This window comes from Nerophis ophidion, linkage group LG08, assembly GCF_033978795.1.
Source record: "Nerophis ophidion isolate RoL-2023_Sa linkage group LG08, RoL_Noph_v1.0, whole genome shotgun sequence".
Classification (NCBI taxonomy): Eukaryota; Metazoa; Chordata; class Actinopteri; order Syngnathiformes; family Syngnathidae; genus Nerophis; species Nerophis ophidion.
Genome location: NC_084618.1, coordinates 9036493 through 9064384, shown reverse-complemented (window position 1 = coordinate 9064384; position 27892 = coordinate 9036493). Strand labels below are relative to the sequence as shown.

The window sequence follows — 27892 nt, the reverse complement described above, 5'->3', positions numbered from 1 at the left end:
GCAGTCGGCCTTTAGAGTTTTGACGGAAGGTACGGCGCGAGAGTCTGTTGAAATAAAAAGTGTTTCCCGCCTTCCTCTCTGTCATATTTTCATAATAATGATCTTGCAGCAGCCAGCGTCATCTCACAAGACCCTCCGGTACCGTGAACGTCATTTAAGTGACTCTTGGTGAAGATTGATGATCACTCATTTTTAGGTCTATTTTTTTTAAAAGCCTGGCTGGAGATGGACTGACACACCCCACGCGGTCGACTGGTAGCTCGCGATCGACGTAATGGGCACCCCTGCAATAGAGGATCTTTGGCTAGAGTTTTGAAGTTACTCCCTAAAACAACAGAACACTCCTATAAGTGTTTGATGAGCATTCCTCAACTTTATCAGTATTTATTAACAACCCATTTATCAACAACACCCAGGAACGCCGCTGGCTTCGCCGGGCCCGAGCTCATCTAAGATGGACTGATGCAAAGTGGAGAAGTGTTCTGTGGTCTGACGAGTCCACATTTCTAATTATATTTGGAAACTGTGGACATGGTGTCCTCCGGAACAAAGAGAAAAATAACCACGCAAAGTGTAAAAGCCAGCATGTGTGATGGTATGGGGGTGTATTAGTGCCCAAGGCATGGGTAACTTACACATCTGTGAAGGCACCATTAATGCTGAAAGGTACATACAGCTTTTGGAGCAACATATGTTGTCAGCCAAGTAACGTTATCATGGACGCCCCTGCTTATTTCAGCAAGACAAGTGTTACAACAGCGTGGCTTCGTAGTAAAAGAGTGCGGGTATTTTCCTGGCCCGCCTGCAGTCCAGACCTGTCTCCCATGAAAAATGTGTGGCGCATTATGAATCCTAAAATAGGACAGCGGAGACCCCGGACTGTTGAAGGACTGAAGCTCTACATAAAACAAGAATGGGAAAGAATTCCACTTTCAAAGCTTCAACAATTAGTTTCCTCAGTTCCCAAATGTTTATTGAGTGTTGTTAAAAGAAAAGGTGATGTAACACAGTGGTGAACATGCCCTTTCCCAACTACTTTGTCACATGTTGCAGCCATGGAATTCTAAGTTAATTATTATTTGCAAAAAGGAAATAAAGTTTATGAGTTTGAACATGAAATATGTTGTCTTTGTAGCATATTCAACTGAATATGGCTTGAAAAGGATTTGCATATCATTGTATTCTGTTTATATTTACATCTAACACCATTTCCCAACTCATATGGAAACGGGGTTTGTAGTTCTTATTTGGATTTACGACACAGGTGTCCAAAGTGCAGCAGCCAGATGTTTATTGAGCAAAACCCAGCTGATTGGTAGTTGATGACATGTTAGTTAGTTAGTTAGTTAGTTAGTTAGTTAGTTAGTTGTAGAAGTGCAGCATGTTTGCATCCTGCTGCACAAAAGCTGCTTGAATGATGAGAACATTTAGAGTTAGGAGTTCACACCAACGTCAAAAAGATGTTTCTCATGACTCGTTGCAGGTCTCAGACCGCCGTCACCTCCAGGAAGCGCCACGGCCAGCGTGATGGCGCTCTCACCGAGGCAGCGTGTCGCTGTACGGGTCCCTGCGTGGCGGGAGACACAGGTGAGCACCCTCCTTGAAACAGGTGTGTGTGTGTGTGTGTGTGTGTGTGTGTGTGTGTGCTCACTGCTGGGCCATGATGAGCGGCACGCGGGGGCTCTCGGGGGGCGTCTGCGGCGTGGCCCCGCCCCCGCTGCGGCTGTCAAACATGGGGAGCGTAGAGAGCGGCGGCGAGACGCCGCGGTGGTCGGCCATGTTCCTCAGCTCATCCATGTTGTCCCGGATGGTGTGATGGTGGTGTAGTTGTATCCTGCAGGGGGCGCACTTCTTCACGCGGGCAGCAGTAATGCACACCTCTTTGTGTTCTACTCACTGGTTCGTTCGCGCGTTCCTCTTCTCCCTGCAAGGAAACATCAAGTCTCACTTTGACAGGCTGGCATCTTCTGATCTAACAGTGCACTCCTGTCTTATAGAGGATCTTTGACTTGTCTTTGTGTAATGCAGCGTTACAAAACGTAGCATTCCAATATAGAGGATCTTTGACCTTATGTTCTTGTACGACGTCCCAAAAAACAACAGAGCGCTCCTATCAATAGAAAATCTTTGACTTCGGTTTTTGCAGCTACTTCAATCAATCAATCAATCAATGTTTATTTATATAGCCCCAAATCACAAATGTCTCAAAGGACTGCACAAATCATTACGACTACGACATCCTCGGAAGAACCCACAAAAGGGCAAGGAAAACTCACACCCAGTGGGCAGGGAGAATTCACATCCAGTGGGACGCCAGTGACAATGCTGACTATGAGAAACCTTGGAGAGGACCTCAGATGTGGGGAACCCCCCCCCCTCTAGGGGACCGAAAGCAATGGATGTCGAGCGGGTCTAACATGATACTGTGAAAGTTCAATCCATAGTGGCTCCAAGACAGCAGTGAGAGTCCCGTCCACAGGAAACCATCTCAAGCGGATCAGCAGCGTAGAGATGTCCCCAACCGATACAGGCGAGCGGTCCATCCTGGGTCCCGACGAGCGGTCCATCCTGGGTCTCGACTCTGGACAGTCAGTACTTCATCCATGGTCATCGGATAGGAGAAAGAAAAGAAGCGGCAGATCAACTGGTCTAAAAAGGAGGTCTATTTAAAGGCTAGAGTATACAGATGAGTTTTAAGATGAGACTTAAATGCTTCTACTGAGGTAGCATCTCGAACTGTTACCGGGAGGGCATTCCAGAGTACTGGAGCCCGAACGGAAAACGCTCTATAGCCCGCAGACTTTTTTTGAGCTCTAGGAATCACTAATAAGCCGGAGTCTTTTGAACGCAGATTTCTTGCCGGGACATATGGTACAATACAATCGGCAAGATAGGCTGGAGCTAGACCGTGTAGTATTTTATACGTAAGTACTTCTTCAAAACAGCTGAGAGCTCCTGTCTTATTGAGGATCTTTGACTTGTTTGTGTGCAATAAAGCTTCAAAAACAGCAAGAGTTCTTCTAATATAGAGGATCTTTGACGTGGTGTTTTTTTTTAACTAAGTCCTGAAAAACAATTAATAGAAAATCTTTGACTCGCTTTTTTGCAGCTACTTCTTCAAAACAGCTGAGAGCTCCTGTCTTATTGAGGATCTTTGACTTGTTTTTGTGCAATAAAGCTTCAAAAACAGCAGAGTTCTTCTAATATAGAGGATCTTTGACTTTAACTAAGTCCTGAAAAACAATCAATAGAAAATCTTTGACTTCGGTTTTTGCAGCTACTTCTTCAAAACAGCTGAGAGCTCCTGTCTTATTGAGGATCTTTGACTTGTTTTTGTGCAATAAAGCTTCAAAAACAGCAGAGTTCTTCTAATATAGAGGATCTTTGACTTTAACTAAGTCCTGAAAAACAATCAATAGAGAATCTTTGGCTAGCGTTTTTTGCAGCTACTTCTTCAAAACAGCTGAGAGGTCCTGTCTTATTGAGGATCTTTGACTACTTTTTGTGCAATAAAACTTCAAAAACAGCAGAGTTCTTCTAATATAGAGGATCTTTGACTTTAACTAAGTCCTGAAAAACAATCAATAGAAAATCTTTGACTCGCTTTTTTGCAGCTACTTCTTCAAAACAGCTGAGAGGTCCTGTCTTATTGAGGATCTTTGACTTGTTTTCGGGCAATAGAGCTTCAAAAGCAGCAGAGTTCCTTTTATAAAAAGGATCTTTGACTTGTTTTTGTGCAATACAGCTTTACAAAACGTGGCCTTCCAACATAGAAGATCTTTGACTTGTCTTTGTGCTCATCTTAACAAAACATAGCCTTCCAACACAGAGGATCTTTGACCTTATGTTCTTGTACGACGTTCCGAAAAAGAACAGAGCGCTCCTATCAATAGAAAATCTTTGACTTCGGTTTTTGCAGCTACTTCTTCAAAACAGCTGAGAGCTGCTGTCTTATAGATGATCTTTGACTTGTTTTTGTGCAATAAAGCTACAGAACAGCAGAGTTCTTATAATATAGAGGATCTTTGACTTTAACTAAGTCCTGAAAAACAATCAATAGAAAATCTTTGACTTCGGTTTTTGCAGCTACTTCTTCAAAACAGCTGAGAGCTCCTGTCTTATTGAGGATCTTTGACTTGTTTTTGTGCAATAAAGCTTCAAAAACAGCAGAGTTCTTCTAATATAGAGGATCTTTGACTTTAACTAAGTCCTGAAAAAAATCAATAGAAAATCTTTGACTCGCTTTTTTGCAGCTACTTCTTCAAAACAGCTGAGAGGTCCTGTCTTATTGAGGATCTTTGACTTGTTTTCGGGCAATAGAGCTTCAAAAACAGCAGAGTTTCTTTTATAAAAAGGATCTTTGACTTGTTTTTGTGCAATACAGCTTTACAAAACGTGGCCTTCCAACATAGAAGATCTTTGACTTGTCTTTGTGCAATAGAGCTTCAAAACAGCAGAGTTATTCTAATATAGAGGATCTTTGACTTTAACTAAGTCCTGAAAAACAATCAATAGAAAATCTTTGACTTCGGTTTTTGCAGCTACTTCTTCAAAACAGCTGAGAGCTCCTGTCTTATTGAGGATCTTTGACTTGTTTTTGTGCAATAAAGCTTCAAAAACAGCAGAGTTATTCTAATATAGAGGATCTTTGACTTTAACTAAGTCCTGAAAAACAATCAATAGAAAATCTTTGACTCGCTTTTTTGCAGCTACTTCTTCAAAACAGCTGAGAGGTCCTGTCTTATTGAGGATCTTTGACTACTTTTTGTGCAATAAAACTTCAAAAACAGCAGAGTTCTTCTAATATAGAGGATCTTTGACTTTAACTAAGTCCTGAAAAACAATCAATAGAAAATCTTTGACTCGCTTTTTTGCAGCTACTTCTTCAAAACAGCTGAGAGGTCCTGTCTTATTGAGGATCTTTGACTTGTTTTCGGGCAATAGAGCTTCAAAAACAGCAGAGTTCCTTTTATAAAAAGGATCTTTGACTTGTTTTTGTGCAATACAGCTTTACAAAACGTGGCCTTCCAACATAGAAGATCTTTGACTTGTCTTTGTGCTCATCTTAACAAAACATAGCCTTCCAACACAGAGGATCTTTGACCTTATGTTCTTGTACGACGTTCCGAAAAACAACAGAGCGCTCCTATCAATAGAAAATCTTTGACTTCGGTTTTTGCAGCTACTTCTTCAAAACAGCTGAGAGCTGCTGTCTTATAGATGATCTTTGACTTGTTTTTGTGCAATAAAGCTACAGAACAGCAGAGTTCTTATAATATAGAGGATCTTTGACTTTAACTAAGTCCTGAAAAACAATCAATAGAAATTTTTTGACTAGCGTTTTTGCAGCTACTTCTTCAAAACAGCTGAGAGCTGCTTTCTTATAGATGATCTTTGACTTGTTTTTGTGCAATAAAGCTTCAAAAACAGTAGTGTTCTTCTAATATAGAGGATCTTTGACTTTAACTAAGTCCTGAAAAACAATCAATAGAAAATCTTTGACTAGCGTTTTTGCAGCTACTTCTTCAAAACAGCTGAGAGCTCCTGTCTTGTAGAAGATCTTTGACTTGTTTTTTGTGAAATACAGCTTCAAAAACAGCATAGTTCCTTTTATAAAATGGATCTTTGACTTGTTTTTGTGCAATACAGCTTTAAAAAAGGCAGGGTTCCAACATAGAGGATCTTTGAACTAATGTTTTTGTACGACGTCCCGAAAAACAACAGAGCGCTCCTATCAATAGAAAATCTTTGACTTTGGTTTTTGCAGCTACTTCTTCAAAACAGCTGAGAGCTCCTGTCTTATAGATTATCTTTGACTTGTTTGTGTGCAATAAAGCTTCAAAAACAGCAGAGTTCTTCTAATATCGAGGATCTTTGACTTTAACTAAGTCCTGAAAAACAATCAATAGAAAATCTTTGACGAGCGTTTTTGCAGCTACTTTTTAAAAACAGCAGAGTGCTTGTAACATATCCTGTAGAGGATTTTTAACTTGTCTTTGTGAAATACGGATTAAAACAGCAGAGTTCTTCTCATATAGAGGACTTACCGTTTTGGTATTTCCTCGAAAACCACAATGGACTACTGTCATATCGAGGATCTTTGATTATTTTTTTTTACAGTAGTTGCTGATATAAGAAGGACCTCTTCTGTCTCATAGAGGATCTTTGAAATGTTTTTTTTGCAGTAGTTTGCAGTTTAAAACAACAAAGTGACTCTCCTGCGACATAGAGGATCTTTGACTGTTTGCCTCATACTGTTTGAGGAATCTTCGATAAACATTTTTGCAAGAAGGTGTCAAAGAAAGCCAGGGCTCCTGTCACATAGAGGATCTTTGACGAGAGAAATCATATCGAGGTAAAGCTTTGAAGGTACGGCAGAGGTTTGTGTTGAGACGTTGAATAGAAAATAAGACTGTTAGTGAAGAAAAGGAAGTTTGGAGTGTGAATGTGGCCCCCGTGTCAAGTATGATTCCCGTGACGGTGGCGATGTGGAGTACGTACACGCCCTCTCTGCGCCCACACATGATGTAGGCCAGCAGCACACAGAGAACCAGGGCCAGGACCAGCGGCACGAGGATGGTCACCAGGTAGTCCGGCAAGAAGTCTCTGGTCTCGGGCGACACGGGGGGGTCAAAGTCGGCCCCCGCCTCCAGGACGCCGGAGCCCACGGTGGGAGGGGCCAGCGTGGGTTCCTGCTGGCTGGAGTCAAACTGCGACAGAGAGAGAGACGAGTGAGACCTCGTCACCCCTCCCGGTCCTCCCAGTCCCAAGTGGTCTCACCAGCTCCGTGTGGCACCAGCTGATGCAGTTGCTGGGGATGCTGCAGAAGTTGCAGCCCCCGGGCACCTTCACCTTGGCGCCCGCCGCACACCTCGCCCGATGCTCCGCCGTCCGCACCCTCAGGAGACAGCCGGAGAAGCTGTGCTCGGAGCCCACTTTCACGAACACACTGACACAAAGTGAATGTTACCTTCCAGCAGGGGGCAGCCTCGTCGCCGCCAGTGCTTGTTACCCTTCAAAGTGGCCCGCCAGGGGGAGGGGCACCCGGCCGCCGCGGTCCAGGGCGTTGGACACGTTGACCACGTCCAAGGCCTCCGTGTCCCACAGCTTCTGCAGGTCCTGCTTGATCTCGTCCTGGACAGCAGGGGGCAGCACCTTCTCAATCTCCCTCAGCTTGATGAAGAACTCTGCCTGGTAGGGGGGGCTCTTGGCTGGGGGGCGGGGACAAGGGAGCGTGACGTCACACTGGCCACCTCTTTAGGCACACCTGCACAATCTCACGCAGGCGTGTCCAAACTTTTGTGACACTGAGGGCCGCACGGTTGAAAAATAAAAGATGCGGGGGCCATGTTGAGACTTTCATGTTCAAAACAATTCAATATACAAAAGGGTCTCAGTCAGAAAAATAAGTCATTTTCTTTTTTCTTTTCATTATTCAATGCCTAAAACTGCAGATAAATTTCAAAGCTATTTGTCGATGTATAGTTATTTTTTGCCAAATGGTACACAATAATAGACGTGAATAATGTGGCAGACCACATTAATTGATGTGACAGACCACATCAATTACGTGACAGGCCACATTAATTACGTGAAAGGCCACACCCAACTGATGTGAAGGACCACATTAATTGATGTGACAGATCACATTGATTGATATGACAAACCACATCAATTACGTGACAGGCCAGATTAATTACGTGAAAGGCCACACCTACTGATGTGACGAACCACATTAATTGATGTGACGGACCACATGAATGACGTGAAGGACCACATTAGTTGATGTGATGGACCACTTTAATTGATGTGACGGACCACATGAAGGACCACGTTAATTAATGTGACATACCACATGAAGGACCACATTAATAACGTGACAGATCACATTAATTGATGTGAAGGACCACATTAATTAATGTGACGGACCACATGAAGGACCACATTAATTAATGTGACGGACCACATGAAGGACCACATTAATAACGTGACAGATCACATTAATTGATGTGACGGACCACATTAATTGATGTGACAGATCACATTAATTGATGTGACAGACCACATTAATTGATGTGACGGATCACATTAATTGATGTGACAGACCACATTAATTGATGTGACAGACCACATTAATTGATGTGACGGATCACATTAATTGATGTGACAGACCACATTAATTGATGTGACGGATCACATTAATTGATGTGACAGACCACATTAATTGATGTGACGGATCACATGAAGGACCACATCAATTAATGTGACAGACCACATTAATTGATGTGACGGATCACATTAATTGATGACGTGAAGGACCACATTAGTTGATGTGACGGACCACATGAAGGACCACATTAATAACGTGACAGATCACATTAATTGATGTGACAGACCACATTAATTGATGTGACGGATCACATTAATTGATGACGTGAAGGACCACATTAGTTGATGTGACGGACCACATGAAGGACCACATTAATAACGTGACAGATCACATTAATTGATGTGACAGACCACATTAATTGATGTGACGGATCACATGAAGGACCACATTAATTAATGTGACAGACCACATTAATTGATGTGACGGATCACATGAAGGACCACATTAATTAATGTGACAGACCACATTAATTGATGTGACAGACCACATTAATTGATGTGACGGATCACATTAATTGATGTGACAGATCACATGAAGGACCACATTAATTAATGTGACAGACCACATTAATTGATGTGACGGATCACATGAAGGACCACGTTAATTAATGTGACAGACCACATTAATTGATGTGAAGGACCACATTAATTGATGACGTGAAGGACCACATTAATTGATGTGACGGATCACATTAATTGATGTGAAGGACCACATTAATTGATGACGTGAAGGACCACATTAATTGATGTGACGGATCACATTAATTGATGTGAAGGACCACATTAATTGATGACGTGAAGGACCACATTAATTGATGTGACGGACCACATGAAGGACCACATTAATTAATGTGACAGACCACATTAATTGATGTGAAGGACCACATTAATTGATGACGTGAAGGACCACATTAATTAATGTGACAGACCACATTAATTGATGACGTGAAGGACCACATTAATTGATGTGACGGATCACATTAATTGATGTGACGGATCACATGAAGGACCACGTTAATTAATGTGACAGACCACATTAATTGATGTGAAGGACCACATTAATTGATGACGTGAAGGACCACATTAATTGATGTGACGGATCACATTAATTGATGTGACAGACCACATTAATTGATGTGACGGATCACATGAAGGACCACATCAATTAATGTGACAGACCACATTAATTGATGTGACGGATCACATTAATTGATGACGTGAAGGACCACATTAGTTGATGTGACGGACCACATGAAGGACCACATTAATAACGTGACAGATCACATTAATTGATGTGACAGACCACATTAATTGATGTGACGGATCACATGAAGGACCACATTAATTAATGTGACAGACCACATTAATTGATGTGACGGATCACATGAAGGACCACATTAATTAATGTGACAGACCACATTAATTGATGTGACAGACCACATTAATTGATGTGACGGATCACATTAATTGATGTGACAGATCACATGAAGGACCACATTAATTAATGTGACAGACCACATTAATTGATGTGACGGATCACATGAAGGACCACGTTAATTAATGTGACAGACCACATTAATTGATGTGAAGGACCACATTAATTGATGACGTGAAGGACCACATTAATTGATGTGACGGATCACATTAATTGATGTGAAGGACCACATTAATTGATGACGTGAAGGACCACAATAATTGATGTGACGGATCACATGAAGGACCACATTAATTAATGTGACAGACCACATTAATTGATGTGACAGACCACATTAATTGATGTGACGGATCACATTAATTGATGTGACAGATCACATGAAGGACCACATTAATTAATGTGACAGACCACATTAATTGATGTGACGGATCACATGAAGGACCACGTTAATTAATGTGACAGACCACATTAATTGATGTGAAGGACCACATTAATTGATGACGTGAAGGACCACATTAATTGATGTGACGGATCACATTAATTGATGTGAAGGACCACATTAATTGATGACGTGAAGGACCACATTAATTGATGTGACGGATCACATTAATTGATGTGAAGGACCACATTAATTGATGACGTGAAGGACCACATTAATTGATGTGACGGACCACATGAAGGACCACATTAATTAATGTGACAGACCACATTAATTGATGTGAAGGACCACATTAATTGATGACGTGAAGGACCACATTAATTAATGTGACAGACCACATTAATTGATGACGTGAAGGACCACATTAATTGATGTGACGGATCACATTAATTGATGTGACGGATCACATGAAGGACCACGTTAATTAATGTGACAGACCACATTAATTGATGTGAAGGACCACATTAATTGATGACGTGAAGGACCACATTAATTGATGTGACGGATCACATTAATTGATGTGACAGACCACATTAATTGATGTGACGGATCACATGAAGGACCACATCAATTAATGTGACAGACCACATTAATTGATGTGACGGATCACATTAATTGATGACGTGAAGGACCACATTAGTTGATGTGACGGACCACATGAAGGACCACATTAATAACGTGACAGATCACATTAATTGATGTGACAGACCACATTAATTGATGTGACGGATCACATGAAGGACCACATTAATTAATGTGACAGACCACATTAATTGATGTGACGGATCACATGAAGGACCACATTAATTAATGTGACAGACCACATTAATTGATGTGACAGACCACATTAATTGATGTGACGGATCACATTAATTGATGTGACAGATCACATGAAGGACCACATTAATTAATGTGACAGACCACATTAATTGATGTGACGGATCACATGAAGGACCACGTTAATTAATGTGACAGACCACATTAATTGATGTGAAGGACCACATTAATTGATGACGTGAAGGACCACATTAATTGATGTGACGGATCACATTAATTGATGTGAAGGACCACATTAATTGATGACGTGAAGGACCACAATAATTGATGTGACGGACCACATGAAGGACCACATTAATAATGTGACAGATCACATTAATTGATGTGACGGATCACATGAAGGACCACATTAATTAATGTGACAGACCACATTAATTGATGACGTGAAGGACCACATTAATTGATGTGACAGACTACATCAATTACGTGACAGACCACATTAATTACGTGAAAGGCCACACCAACTGATGTGACGGACCACATTAACTGATGTGATAGACCACATGAATGACATGAAGGACCACATTAATTGATGTGATGGACCACACCAACTGATGTGACGGACCACATTAACTGATGTGATGGACCACATTAATTGATGTGATGGACCACACCAACTGATGTGACGGACCACATTAACTGATGTGATGGACCACATTAATTGATGTGACGGACCACATGAATGACATGAAGGACCACCATAATTGATGTGACGGGTCACATTAATTACGTCAAAGGCCACACCAACTGATGTGATGGACCACATTAATTGATGTGTGGACCACATGAATGACATGAAGGACCACCATAATTGATGTGACGGGCCACATCAATTACGAGAAAGGCCAACTAATTGATGTAATGGACCACACTAACTGATGTGATGGACCACATTAATTTATGTGATGGACCACATTAATTGATGTGATGGATCACAATAATTGACATGGCGGGCCCCATTAATTAATGTGATGGACCACAATAATTGACATGGCGGGCCACATTAATTGATGTGATGGACCACAATATTTAATGTGATGGACCACATAAATTTATGTGATGGACCACAATAATTGACATGGCGGGCCACATTAATTGATGTGATGGACCACAATAATTGACATGGCGGGCCACATTAATTGATGTGATGGAGCACAATAGTTGACATGGCGGCCCACATTAATTGATGTGATGGACCACAGTATTTGATGTGATGGACCACAATAATTGACATGGCGGGCCACATTAATTGATGTGATGGACCACAATAATTGACATGGCGGGCCACATTAATTGATGTGATGGACCACAATATTTAATGTGATGGACCACATAAATTTATGTGATGGACCACAATAATTGACATGGCGGGCCGCATTAATTGATGTGATGGACCACAATAATTGACATGGCGGGCCACGTTAATTGATGTGATGAACCACAATATTTAATGTGATGGACCACATAAATTTATGTGATGGACCACAATAATTGACATGGCGGGCCACATTAATTGATGTGATGGACCACAATAATTGACATGGCGGGCCACGTTAATTGATGTGATGGAGCACAATAATTGACATGGCGGGCCACGTTAATTGATGTGATGGACCACAATAATTGACATGGCGGGCCACATTAATTGATGTGATGGACCACAATAATTGACATGGCGGGCCACGTTAATTGATGTGATGAACCACAATATTTAATGTGATGGACCACATAAATTTATGTGATGGACCACAATAATTGACATGGCGGGCCACATTAATTGATGTGATGGACCACAATAATTGACATGGCGGGCCACGTTAATTGATGTGATGGAGCACAATAATTGACATGGCGGGCCACGTTAATTGATGTGATGGACCACAATAATTGACATGGCGGGCCACATTAATTGATGTGATGGACCACAATAATTGACATGGCGGGCCACGTTAATTGATGTGATGAACCACAATATTTAATGTGATGGACCACATAAATTTATGTGATGGACCACAATAATTGACATGGCGGGCCACATTAATTGATGTGATGGACCACAATAATTGACATGGCGGGCCACGTTAATTGATGTGATGGAGCACAATAATTGACATGGCGGGCCACGTTAATTGATGTGATGGACCACAATAATTGACATGGCGGGCCACATTAATTGATGTGATGAACCACAATATTTAATGTGATGGACCACATAAATTTATGTGATGGACCACAATAATTGACATGGCGGGCCACATTAATTGATGTGATGGACCACAATAATTGACATGGCGGGCCACGTTAATTGATGTGATGGAGCACAATAGTTGACATGGCGGCCCACATTAATTGATGTGATGGACCACAGTATTTGATGTGATGGACCACAATAATTGACATGGCGGGCCACATTAATTGATGTGATGGACCACAATAATTGACATGGCGGGCCACATTAATTGATGTGATGGACCACAATATTTAATGTGATGGACCACATAAATTTATGTGATGGACCACAATAATTGACATGGCGGGCCACATTAATTGATGTGATGGACCACAATAATTGACATGGCGGGCCACGTTAATTGATGTGATGGAGCACAATAATTGACATGGCGGGCCACGTTAATTGATGTGATGGACCACAATAATTGACATGGCGGGCCACATTAATTGATGTGATGAACCACAATATTTAATGTGATGGACCACATAAATTTATGTGATGGACCACAATAATTGACATGGCGGGCCACATTAATTGATGTGATGGACCACAATAATTGACATGGCGGGCCACGTTAATTGATGTGATGGAGCACAATAGTTGACATGGCGGCCCACATTAATTGATGTGATGGACCACAGTATTTGATGTGATGGACCACAATAATTGACATGGCGGGCCACATTAATTGATGTGATGGACCACAATAATTGACATGGCGGGCCACATTAATTGATGTGATGGACCACAATATTTAATGTGATGGACCACATAAATTTATGTGATGGACCACAATAATTGACATGGCGGGCCACATTAATTGATGTGATGGACCACAATAATTGACATGGCGGGCCACGTTAATTGATGTGATGGAGCACAATAGTTGACATGGCGGCCCACATTAATTGATGTGATGGACCACAGTATTTGATGTGATGGACCACAATAATTGACATGGCGGGCCACATTAATTGATGTGATGGACCACAATAATTGACATGGCGGGCCACATTAATTGATGTGATGGACCACAATATTTAATGTGATGGACCACATAAATTTATGTGATGGACCACAATAATTGACATGGCGGGCCACATTAATTGATGTGATGGACCACAATAATTGACATGGCGGGCCACGTTAATTGATGTGATGGACCACAATAATTGACATGGAGGGCCACATTAATTGATGTGATGGACCACAATAATTGACATGGCGGGCCACATGAATGACTCATCAACACTGTTTTCCATGGCAAAAACACCAATTAGGCATTATTTATCTCCACAAAAAAGTTGAATATTAAATACGTCAATAATTCAGAGCAACATTGTTTTTGATTCATTATTACTTTTTGAGCCATTGCAGTTTTAAAAGAAACAAAATGGGCCACACTTGAAAAAAATGTAAACAAGTCAGCCACTTTCAGTCTGCTGTACCTAATGAAGTGTCCGTACCTGCGATCACGTTGACGACGAGATTCTGTCTGGTGGTTTCGTAAGTCCGCTTGTTGATGGCGTAGATCTGTCAAAGAGTGATGGGACGTCACCATGGAAACAAGCACTAGTCTCACTTACACCAGGACTTGACTTTTATTGCACTTACACAAATATTATTATTCTATCGCAGGGAATTATTACAAAGTATTTGCAGTAACTTCATTTTTTGTTGGCAGTGACAACACTCATAAAAATACACAAACAATAAGTAAGAATAATATGCATTATTGGATTAAAAAAATGCATCATTAAAGTAGAATAGAGAAGGACATGATTAAAAATGTGAGTACAAAATTATATTACATAACTGTGTGTGTCTACTTCAACTACTGTCCTTTAATAATCAAGATGAAAAGTCAATACAGGTGAAAGTAAAATAAATACAAGAAATATAAACCCGATTTAAAAATAACATTAATTAAGATATATATTTATACAATTAAAACATTTTTTTAGTAAAAAAAAAAATAAGTTAATCCAAATGCTGCTAAATATCCTTTTATTCTGACTCATTTTCTAGTCTTGTTGCCACATTAAAAAATGGCTCAAAAGGTATAAATTAAAACTACATAAAAATAATTGGAAAAGTGAATACAGATGAAATAAAATAAAATAAAAAACATTAATTTAAAAGATATGTATATTTTTCTATATTTAAAGGTTTTTTTTTTGTTGTTAAAAAAAACTACAAATATATATTTTCATTCTGACCCATTTTCTAGTCCATTTGCCAAATAAAAAAATGGCTCAAAAAGTATAAATAAAACTACAATAAAAAATTGGATAGCATTTAATGTTGAAATTAATTTGAATTAAATTTAAATTTAGAGAGAAAATACAACAAAAAAAAACATTAATTTGAAAATGTGTATTTTTATATATTTAAAGTTTTTTTTGTAAAAAAAAATATTGTAATATATATTTTAATTCTGACCCATTTTTTTGTTTCAGTTGCCAAATATAAAAAGGCTCAAAAAGTATAAACAAAACTACATAAAAATAATTGGAAAAGTGAATACAGATAAAATAAAAAAAATAAAAAACATTAATTTAAAAGATATGTATATTTTTCTATATTTAAACGTTTTTTTGTTGTTGTTAAAAAACTACAAATATATATTTTCATTCAGACCCATTTTCTAGTCCATTTGCCAAATAAAAAAATGGCCCAAAAAGTATAAATAAAACTACAATAAAAAATTGGATAGCATTTAATGTTGAAATTAATTTGAATTAAATTTAAATTTAGAGAGAAAATACAAAAAAAAAAACATTAATTAGAAAATGTGTATTTTTATATATTTAAAGTTTTTTTTGTAAAAAAAAATATTGTAATATATATTTTAATTCTGACCCATGTTTTTATTTCAGTTGCCAAATATAAAAAGGCCCAAAAAGTATAAACAAAACTACATAAAAATAATTGGAAAAATGAATACAGATAAAATAAAAAAATAAAAAACATTAATTTTAAAAGATATGTATATTTTTCTATATTTAAAGGTTTTTTTTTGTTGTTAAAAAACTACAAATATATATTTTCATTCTGACCCATTTTCTAGTCCATTTGCCAAATAAAAAAATGGCCCAAAAAGTATAAATAAAACTACAACAAAAAAATTGGACAACATTTAATGTTGAAATTAATTTGAATTAAATTTACATTTAGATAAAAAATACATTTTAAAAAAACATTGATTTGAAAATGTGTATTTTTATATATTTAAAGTTTTTTTGTAAAATTTTTTTTAATATATATTTTAATTCTGACCCATTTTTTTATTTCAGTTGCCAAATATAAAAAGGCTCAACAAGTATAAACAAAACTACATAAAAATAATTGGAAAAGTGAATACAGATAAAATAAAAAAATTAAAAACATTAATTTAAAAGATATGTTTATTTTTCTGTATTTAAAGGTTTTTTTTTTTGTTGTTAAAAAAAACTACAAATATATATTTTCATTCTGACCCATTTTCTAGTCCATTTGCCAAATAAAAAAATGGCCCAAAAAGTATAAATAAAACTACAATAAAAAATTGGACAACATTTAGTGTTGAAATTAATTTGAATTAAATTTAAATTTAGATAAAAAATACATTAAAAAAACATTGATTTGAAAATGTGTATTTTTATATATTTAAAGTTTTTAGTTTTTTTTTGTAAAAAAAAAAAATTGTAATATATATTTTAATTCTGACCCATGTTTTTTATTTCAGTTGCCAAATATAAAACGGCTCAAAAAGTATAAACAAAACTACATAAAAATAATTGGAAAAGTGAATACAGATAAAATAAAAAAATAAAAAACATTAATTTAAAAGATATGTATAGTTTTCTATATTTAAAGGTTTTTTTTTGTTGTTGTTAAAAAAAAATACAAATATATTTTTTCATTCTAACCCATTTTCTAGTCCATTTGCCAAATTAAAAAATGGCTCAAAAAGTATAAATAAAACTACAATAAAAATTGGACAACATTTAATGTTGAAATTAATTTGAATTAAATTTAGATAAAAAATACAATTAAAAAAAAACATTAATTTGAAAATGTGTATTTTTATATATTTAAAGTTTTTTGGGTTTTTTTTTGTAAAAAAAAAAATTGTAATATATATTTTAATTCAAATGCCAAATATAAAAAGGCTCAAAAAGTATAAATAAAAACTACTGTTAAAAAATGGTGTGTTTATACTTCAACTACTATCCTTTAATAATCAACCCAAAAAATGGAATCCAGATAAAGTAAATAAAAGAAGAAAATAAACACTATTAAAAAACAATAATTATTTTTAAAATACATATCTATTTTTTATAAATTCAAAAACATTTGTTAGTTAAAAAAAAAAAAAGTTAATCCATATGCTGCTAAATTTCCTTTAACTCTGACTCATTTTCTAGTCCAGTTGCCACATTAAAAATGGCCCAAATATTATATTTAAAAAGCGCCTTTCTCAAATGAAACAAAACGCTTTACATAGGAAAAAAACTATAATAAAACTGTGGACAACATTTAAATGTGAGTACAAAATGATGCTAACATACCTGCTGGGTTTCCGTTAAACTTAATAATGAACCTGAAAAATAAATCCATATAAAATAAATACTGTTAAAAAACATTAATTTAAAAAAATATATATTTTTATATATCTAAACCTTTTTTTAATTACATTTTTTTAAAATATATTTTAATTCTGACTCATTTTGTAGTCCAGTTGCCAAATGAAAAATGGCTCAAAAAGTACAATTGAAACTACAATAAAAAAAAGTAAATAGTTTAAAATGTGAGTAAGAAATTGTACTAAAATAACTGGTGTGTGTATACAAGCTATACAAGTACAACCCATTTATCATTTATTTATTTACTTCAACTACTGCCCTTTATTAATGAACCCAAAATGGAATCCAGATGAAAGTAAATACAAATAAATAAATAAAAACAATATTAATTAAATTTTTTGTTTTTTTTCATGTATTTAAAACATTTTTTGGGTTTAAAAAAAAAGTTAATCCATTAATTTACTACTGTTAATCCCTTTTGGGGTCGTGGGGGGGAGGGGGGAGTGGAGCCAATCTCAGCTGCATTTGGGGAGGTGGGATGGGCCTATCCCCAGGTGCATACTTTGGAGTTAGGGAGGGGCCTATCCCCAGGTGCATGTCTTTGGAATTAATCCAAATATCCTTTAAATCTTTTTGTTTCTTTTTTTTTCTCCTTGTCATGAAAAGGGACGTTTTTGTCATGAAAAAGGGACGTTTTTTTCATAAAAAAGGGACGTTTTTGTCATACAAAAGGAACGTTTTTGTCATGAAAAAGGGACGTTTTTGTCATGAAAAAGGGACATTTTTGTCATAAAAAAGGGACGTTTTTGTCATGAAAAAGGGACGTTTTTGTCATGAAAAGGGGACGTTTTTGTCATGAAAAAGGGACGTTTTTGTCATGAAAAAGGGGACGTTTTTGTCACGATAAAGGGACGTTTTTGTCACGAAAAAGGGACGTTTTTGTCACGAAAAAGGGACGTTTTTGTCATGAAAAAGGGACGTTTTTGTCATGAAAAAGGGACGTTTTTGTCATGAAAAAGGGACGTTTTTGTCACGAAAAAGGGACGTTTTTGTCATGAAAAAGGGACGTTTTTGTCATGAAAAAGGGACGTTTTTGTCATGAAAAAGGGACGTTTTTTGTCATGAAAAAGGGACGTTTTTGTCAAGAAAAAGGGACGTTTTTGTCACGAAAAAGGGACGTTTTTGTCCACGAAAAAGGGACGTTTTTGTCATGAAAAGGGGACGTTTTTGTCATGAAAAAGGGATGTTTTTGTCTTGAAAAAGGGACGTTTTTGTCATAAAAAAGGGACGTTTTTGTCATAAAAAAGGGACGTTTTTGCCATGAAAAAGGGACGTTTTTGTCATGAAAAAGGGACGTTTTTTTCATGAAAAAGGGATGTTTTTGTCATGAAAAAGGGACGTTTTTGTCATGAAAAAGGGACGTTTTTGTCATGAAAAAGGGACGTTTTTGTCATGAAAAGGGGACGTTTTTGTCATGAAAAAGGGACGTTTTTGTCATGAAAAAGGGACGTTTTTGTCATAAAAAAGGGACGTTTTTGTCATAAAAAAGGGACGTTTTTGCCATGAAAAGGGGACGTTTTTGTCATAAAAAGGGACGTTTTGTCATGAAAAAGGGACGTTTTTGTCATGAAAAAGGGACGTTTTTGCCATGAAAAAGGGACGTTTTTGTCATAAAAAAGGGACGTTTTTGTCATAAAAAGGGACGTTTTTGCCATGAAAAAGGGACGTTTTTGTCATGAAAAAGGGACGTTTTTTTCATGAAAAAAGGATGTTTTTGTCATGAAAAAGGGACGTTTTTGTCATGAAAAAGGGACGTTTTTGTCATGAAAAAGGGACGTTTTTGTCATGAAAAGGGGACGTTTTTGTCATGAAAAAGGGACGTTTTTGTCATGAAAAAGGGATGTTTTTGTCATGAAAAAGGGACGTTTTTGTCATGAAAAAGGGAGGTTTTTGTGGTTGGTGCACTAATTGTAAGTGTATATTGTGTTTTTTATGTTGTTTTAATAAAAATAAAAAATAAATAAAAAATAAAAAAAGATATATGTATATATTTTCAATAAAATTTAATTAAAAAAAATTCTGCGGCCCGGTACCAATCGGTTGGTTGGGGGCCACTGCTTTAAAGTACAAATAAAACTACAATAATAAATTGGACAGAATTAAAAATGTGGGTACAAAATTATACAAGCAAAACCGGTTTGTGTACGCTTCAACTTAATAATGAACCTGAAAAGTGAATCCAGACTAAATTAAATAAATAGAATACAACATAAATACAATAAAATATGTATATTTTTTTATATATTTAAAGGGTGTTTTTTTCTTAAACATTTTTTAAACATATATTTTCATTCGATGGCTCCCAAACGAACGGCTGAAAACTGGGAATCAATTGGCTTTGTTCACTCAAAAGAGCCGCTCAAAAGACTGGATCCGTTCACGAATGTTACATTTTAAATGCTGGTTCGTACCTCAATGAAAGTCTTCCCGGGGGACGTGGGCGTCCCGTACAGGAAGCCGTTGTCGTAGGGATGCCTCTGGGTGAAGCGGAGCCACTCGGGAAGGTCGGGGAATCCCTTCTTGTTGCACTTGAAGGTCATGGGGTCGTCGTACTGCCGCTCGTCTTCATGTTGATGAGAGTACATCACACGCTAGCTCAGTTTGTCGCGAGTTGTGCTCGTCCAGTCGCACATGCTCAGAATCACTGATAATTTTCAAGGACATTAATCACACTTTTCATGTGGGATTATCCTGTTTTACAGACTGTACAAGAAAAAAACGAGTTTCCATATACAGACCCTGTTTCCATATAAGTTGGGAAATTGTGTTAGATGTAAATATAAACAGAATACAATGATTTGCAAATCCTTTTCAAGCCATATTCAGTTGAATATGCTACAAAGACAACATATTTCATGTTCAAACTCATAAACTTTATTTCCTAATTGCAAATAATAATTAACTTAGAATTCCATGGCTGCAACATGTGCCAAAGTAGTTGAGAAAGGGCATGTTCACCACTGTGTTACATCACCTTTTCTTTTAACAACACTCAATAAACGTTTGGGAACTGAGGAAACTAATTGTTGAAGCTTTGAAAGTGGAATTCTTTCCCATTCTTGTTTTATGTAGAGCTTCAGTCCTTCAACAGTCCGGGGTCTCCGCTGTCCTATTTTAGGATTCATAATGCGCCACACATTTTTCATGGGAGACAGGTCTGGACTGCAGGCGGGCCAGGAAAGTACCCGCACTCTTTTACTACGAAGCCACGCTGTTGTAACACTTGTCTTGCTGAAATAAGCAGGGGCGTCCATGATAACGTTACTTGGCTGACAACATATGTTGCTCCAAAAGGTGTATGTACCTTTCACCATTAATGGTGCCTTCACAGATGTGTAAGTTACCCATGCCTTGGGCACTAATGCACCCCCATACCATCACACATGCTGGCTTTTACACTTTGCGTGGTTATTTTTCTCTTTGTTCCGGAGGACACCATGTCCACAGTTTCCAAATATAATTAGAAATGTGGACTCGTCAGACCACAGAACACTTCTCCACTTTGCATCAGTCCATCTTAGATGAGCTCGGGCCCGGCGAAGCCAGCGGCGTTCCTGGGTGTTGTTGATAAATGGGTTTTGCTTTGCATAGTAGTTTTAACTTGCACTTACAGATCTAGCGACCAACTGTAGTTACTGACAGTGGTTTTATGAAGTGTTCCTGAGCCCATGTGGTGATATCCTTTACACACTGATGTCGGTTTTTGATGCAGTACCGCCTGAGGGATCAAAGGTCCGTAATATCATCGCTTACGTGCAGTGATTTCTCCAGATTCTCTGAACTTTCGATGATTTTACGGACCGTAGATGGTAAAATCCCTAAAATGCTTGCAATAGCTCGTTGAGAAATGTTGTTCTAAAACTGTTCGACAATTTTGCTTACAAAGTGGTGACCCTCACCCCATCCTTGTTTGTGAATTACTTAGCATTTTTTGGGAAGCTGCTTTTATAGCCAATCATGGCACCCACCTGTTCCCAATTAGCCTGCACACCTGTGGGATGTTCCAAATAAGTGTTTGATGAGCATTCCTCAACTTTATCAGTATTTTTTGCCACCTTTCCCATCAAAAAAAAAAAAGTTTTTAATTGGGAACAGGTGGGTGCCATGATTGGCTATAAAAACAGCTTCCCAAAATATGCTCAGTCTTTCACAAGAAAGGATGGGGCGAGGTACACCCCTTTGTCCACAACTGCGTGAGCAAATAGTCAAACAGTTTAAGAACAACCTTTCTCAAAGTGCAATTGCAAGAAATTTAGGGATTTCAACATCTACGCTCCATAATATCATCAAAAGGTTCAGAGAATCTGGAGAAATCACTCCACGTAAGCAGCATGGCCGGAAACCAACATTGAATGACCGTGACCTTCCATCCCTCAGACGGCACTGTATCAAAAACAGACATCAATCTCTAAAGGATATCACCACATGGGCTCAGGAACACTTCAGAAAACCACTGTTACTAAATACAGTTCGTTGCTAAATCTGTAAGTGCAAGTTAAAGCTCTACTATACAAAGCCAAAGCCATTTATCAACAACATCCAGAAACGCCGCCGGCTTCTCTGGGCCCGAGATCATCTAAGATGGACTTATGCAAAGTGGAAAAGTGTTCTGTGGTCTGACGAGTCCGCATTTCAAATTGTTTTTGGAAATATTTGACATTGTGTCATCCGGACCAAAGGGGAAGCGAACCATCCAGACTGTTATCCACGCAAAGTGTAAAAGCCAGCATCTGTGATGGTATGGGGGTGCATTAGTGCCCAAGGCATGGGTAACTTACACATCTGTGAAGGCACCATTAATGCTGAAAGGTACATACAGCTTTTGGAACAACATATACTGCCATCTTTTTCATGGACGCCCCTGCTTATTTCAGCAGGACAATGCCAACCCACATTTAGCACGTGTTACAACAGCGTGGCTTCGTAAAAAAAGAGTGCGGGTACTTTCCTGGCCCGCCTGCAGTCCAGACCTGTCTCCCATGGAAAATGTGTGACGCATTATGAAGCGTAAAATAGGACAGCGGAGACCCCGGACTGCTGAAGGACTGAAGCTCTACATAAAACAAGAATGGGAAAGAATTCCACTTTCAAAGCTATAACAATTAGTTTCCTCAGTTCCCAAACGTTTATTGAGTGTTGTTAAAAGAAAAGGTGATGTAACACAGTGGTGAACATGCCCTTTCCCAACTACTTTTGCACATGTTGCAGCCATGAAATTCGAAGTTAATAATTATTTGAGTTTGAACATCAAATATGTTGTCTTTGTAGCATATTCAACTGAATATGGCTTGAAAAGGATTTATTATTCTGTTTATATTTACATCTAACACCATTTCCCAACTCATATGGAAACAGGGTTTGTAAAATCGGTACCAGTTCTATTTGCATTAATGTACATTGAAAAACAGAACCTTTTTTGAGGTGGTGATTTTATTTTTCGCCCCCCGCAATGTAAGAAAAGCGAGGTACCGGCCAGACATTTAGCGGCGGGAGCGGGGGTCTTACTGTAGAGCTTGGACAGGGGCTCGAAGTCGCCCTGGAAGGTCTCCCTCATCAGCTCGTAGGTGAAGAACTTCCCCGATGGGACGTCGAATTTGATCTCCGCCCGGGCCGCCCTCACCGCCGCGCCGACAACTGTGGTAGGAGCCAACACAAAAGCTCACAACCGTGGTAGGAGCCAACACAAAACTTGGCCAACGTCCCCCCCGAACAGAAACGTCCAGAAGGTGCGACGTCAGGTGACAAAGAAGGAGAAGAAACTCGCCTGTTAGAAAGAACAAGCAGCCTTTGAAACCCGCCATCTTCTTTTGGCCTTTGATTGACACCTCCAAGTGCACAGTGAAACTTGGCCGGAGTTATTTTAGACCCTCCCGCCCCCAACTAACATGGGGGTGGGGGGGGGGTCTGCACTCCTGTCTGGCGATGGTGGTGATAGAACTATATAACAATAACAATACAGGCTAATACTGCCCTGCGATGAGGTGGCGACTTGTCCAGGGTGTACCCCGCCTTCCGCCCGATTGTAGCTGAGATAGGCGCCAGCGCCCTCCGCGACCCCAAAAGGGAATAAGCGGTAGAAAATGGATGGATGGATGGAATACAGGCTAATACTGGCTATTTATTGCAGTTTTAGCTTCATGTGAGAATAAATAGCAACAAACTTAGCTACGGGCTAACAGCACTATGCTAACAATAGAGACAGTTAGCTTGAGTGAAATGCCAACATATATTACCATGACGGGTACACCTGCTATTAAAAAAAAACAGTTAGCATGCTAGAAAGTATGCCTGAAACTTGGGATGCTAGCCTGCGTTAGCATGCATCAAGTACCAAAATATGACTCGGGCGTATACCTACCAAATTAGCAAAAAATACTGGCTATTTATTGCAGTTTTAGATTCATGTGAGAATAAATAGCAACAAACTTAGCTACGGGCTAACAGCACTATGCTAACAATAGAGACAGTTAGCTTGAGTGAAATGCCAACATATATTACCATGACGGGTACACCTGCTATTAAAAAAAAACAGTTAGCATGCTAGAAAGTATGCCTGAAACTTGGGATGCTAGCCTGCGTTACCATGCATCAAGTACCAAAATATGACTCGGGTGTATACCTACCAAATTAGCAAAAAATACTGGCTATTTATTGCAGTTTTAGATTCATGTGAGAATAAATATCAACAAACTTAGCTACGGGCTAACAGCACTATGCTAACAATAGACACCGTTAGCTTGAGTGAAATGCCAACATATATTACCATGACGGGTACACCTGCTATTAAAAAAAAAAGAGTTAGCATGCTAGAAAGTATGCCTGAAACTTGTGATGCTAGCCTGCGTTAGCATGCATCAAGTACCAAAATATGACTCGGGTGTATACCTACCAAATTAGCACAAAAAAAATAAAGGAACGAACGTTAGCATGCTAATACAAACCCCGTTTCCATATGAGTTGGGAAATTGTGTTAGATGTAAATATAAACTTGTAAATATAAACTTAGCTTCGTGTGAGAATAAATATCAACATTTCAAATTGTTTTTGGAAATATTCCACATGGTGTCATCTGGACCAAAGGGGAAGCGAACCATCCAGACTGTTTTCGATGCAAAGTGTAAAAGCCAGCATGTGTGATGGTATGGGGGTGCATTAGTGCCCAAGGCATGGGTAACTTACACATCTGTGAAGGCACCATTAATGCTAAAAGGTACATACAGCTTTTGGAGCAACATATGCTGCCATCTAAGCGTCGTCTTTTTCATGGACGCCCCTGCTTATTTCAGCAGGCCACCTTAAGCATGTGTTACAACAGCGTGGCTTTGTAAAAAAAGAGTGCGGGTACTTTCCTGGCCCGCCTGCAGTCCAGACCTGTCTCCCATGGAAAATGTGTGGTGCATTATGAAGCGTAAAATATGACAGCGGAGACCCCGGACTGTTGAAGGACTGAAGCTCTACATAAAACAAGAATGGGAAAGAATTCCACTATCAAGGCTTTCAGTTCTTAAATGTTTATTGAGTGTTGTTAAAAGAAAAGGTGATGTAACACAGTGGTGAACATGCCCTTTCCCAACTACTTTGGCACATGTTGCAGCCATGAAATTCTAAGTTAATTATGATTTGCAAAAAAATTAAATAAAGTTTATGAGTTTGAACATCAAATATGTTGTCTTTGTAGCATATTCAACTGAATATGGCTTGAAAAGGATTTGCAAATCATTGTATTCTGTTTATATTTACATCTAACACAATTTCCCAACTCATATGGAAACGCGGTAAAGTCCTAAACTGCTACTGGTTGCCGGATATAAATGAAGCTAGTTTAGACATGTGCAGCCAGCTAATAACCGATGTCCAGAATTGTGTCCGTGTTGAACAAAAATGTTTATCAACATGCAGTCTCGGGAATAAAACTCTGTCAGTTTAGCATCTTTGTTTTCTACCTGTCAACTGTCAGTTGAGCATCTTTGTTTTCTACCTGTCAACTGTCAGTTTAGCATCTTTGTTTTCTACCTGTCAACTGTCAGTTTAGCATCTTTGTTTTCTACCTGTCAACTGTCAGTTTAGCATCTTTGTTTTCTACCTGTCAACTGTCAGTTTAGCATCTTTGTTTTCTACCTGTCAACTGTCAGTTGAGCATCTTTGTTTTCTACCTGTCAACTGTCAGTTTAGCATCTTTGTTTTCTACCTGTCAACTGTCAGTTTAGCATCTTTGTTTTGTACCTGTCAACTGTCAGTTTAGCATCTTTGTTTTCTACCTGTCAACTGTCAGTTTAGCATCTTTGTTTTCTACCTGTCAACTGTCAGTTTAGCATCTTTGTTTTCTACCTGTCAACTGTCGGTTTAGCATCTTTATTCTACCTGTCAACTGTCAGTTTTGCATCTTTATTCTACCTGTCAACCGTCAATTTTGCATCTTTATTCTACCTGTCAGCTGTCAGTTTAGCATCTTTGTTTTCTACCTGTCAACTGTCAGTTTAGCATCTTTGTTTTCTACCTGTCAACTGTCAGTTTAGCATCTTTGTTTTCTACCTGTCAACTGTCAGTTTAGCATCTTTGTTTTCTACCTGTCAACTGTCAGTTTAGCATCTTTGTTTTCTACCTGTCAACTGTCAGTTTAGCATCTTTGTTTTCTACCTGTCAACTGTCGGTTTAGCATCTTTATTCTACCTGTCAACTGTCAGTTTTGCATCTTTATTCTACCTGTCAACCGTCAATTTTGCATCTTTATTCTACCTGTCAGCTGTCAGTTTAGCATCTTTGTTTTCTACCTGTCAACTGTCAGTTGAGCATCTTTGTTTCCTACCTGTCAACTGTCAGTTTAGCATCTTTGTTTTCTACCTGTCAACTGTCAGGTTGGCATCTGTGTTTTCTACCTGTCAACTGTCAGTTTAGCATCTTTGTTTTCTACATGTCAACTGTCAGTTTAGCATCTTTGTTTTCTACCTGTCAACTGTCAGTTTAAGATCTTTTTTCTACCTGTCAACTGTCAGTTTAGCATCTTTGTTTTCTACCTGTCAACTGTCAGGTTAGCATCTTTGTTTTCTACCTGTCAACTGTCAGTTGAGCATCTTTGTTTTCTACCTGTCAACTGTCAGTTTAGCATCTTTGTTTTCTACCTGTCAACTGTCAGTTTAGCATCTTTGTTTTCTACCTGTCAACTGTCAGTTTAGCATCTTTGTTTTCTACCTGTCAACTGTCAGTTTAGCATCTTTGTTTTCTACCTGTCAACTGTCAGTTTAGCATCTTTGTTTTCTACCTGTCAACTGTCAGTTTAGCATCTTTATTTTCTACCTGTCAACTGTCAGTTTAGCATCTTTGTTTTCTACCTGTCAACTGTCAGTTTAGCATCTTTGTTTTCCACCTGTCAACTGTCAGTTTAGCATCTTTGTTTTCTACCTGTCAACTGTCAGTTTAGCATCTTTGTTTTCTACCTGTCAACTGTCAGTTTAGCATCTTTGTTTTCTACCTGTCAACTGTCAGTTTAGCATCTTTATTTTCTACCTGTCAACTGTCAGTTTAGCATCTTTGTTTTCTACCTGTCAACTGTCAGTTTAGCATCTTTGTTTTCTACCTGTCAACTGTCAGTTTAGCATATTTGTTTTCTACCTGTCAACTGTCAGTTTAGCATCTTTGTTTTCTACCTGTCAACTGTCAGTTTAGCATCTTTGTTTTCTACCTGTCAACTGTCAGTTTAGCATCTTTGTTTTCTACCTGTCAACTGTCAGTTTAGCATCTTTGTTTTCTACCTGTCAACTGTCAGTTTAGCATCTTTGTTTTCTACCTGTCAACTGTCAGTTTAGCATCTTTGTTTTCTACCTGTCAACTGTCAGTTTAGCATCTTTGTTTTCTACCTGTCAACTGTCAGTTGAGCATCTTTGTTTTCTACCTGTCAACTGTCAGTTTAGCATCTTTGTTTTCTACCTGTCAACTGTCAGTTTAGCATCTTTGTTTTGTACCTGTCAACTGTCAGTTTAGCATCTTTGTTTTCCCCCTGTCAACTGTCAGTTTAGCATCTTTGTTTTCTACCTGTCAACTGTCAGTTTAGCATCTTTGTTTTCTATCTGTCAACTGTCGGTTTAGCATCTTTGTTTTCTGCCTGTCAACTGTCAGTTTAGCATCTTTGTTTTCTACCTGTCAACTGTCAGTTT

At 38.3% G+C, this 27892-nt stretch overlaps 1 protein-coding gene across 1 annotated transcript; it reads right to left on the bottom strand.

The window, feature by feature from the left end:
* Positions 1-1274: 1274 nt before the first annotated feature.
* Positions 1275-23617, bottom strand: sgca (sarcoglycan, alpha). Its single transcript, XM_061907634.1, has 10 exons — positions 23506-23617; positions 23247-23375; positions 20153-20304; positions 14580-14646; positions 7013-7211; positions 6781-6949; positions 6502-6710; positions 1898-1924; positions 1652-1834; positions 1275-1567 (listed from the first exon to the last, which is right to left on the bottom strand). The coding sequence occupies exons 1-10, from the start codon at positions 23540-23542 to the stop codon at positions 1537-1539; spliced, it is 1203 nt and encodes a 400-aa protein (XP_061763618.1). The 5' UTR covers positions 23543-23617; the 3' UTR covers positions 1275-1536.
* Positions 23618-27892: the final 4275 nt, after the last annotated feature.

Coding starts and splice junctions, on each gene's coding strand:
- sgca (XM_061907634.1), bottom strand. CDS start 23,542: ATGGCGGGTTTCAAAGGCTGCTTGTTCTTTCTAACAG. Junction 6,950..7,012: donor CTGGCGGGCCACTTTGAAGG/GTAACAAGCACT, acceptor ACTTTGTGTCAG/TGTGTTCGTGAAAGTGGGCT. Junction 6,711..6,780: donor GCTGGTGCCACACGGAGCTG/GTGAGACCACTT, acceptor TCTCTGTCGCAG/TTTGACTCCAGCCAGCAGGA.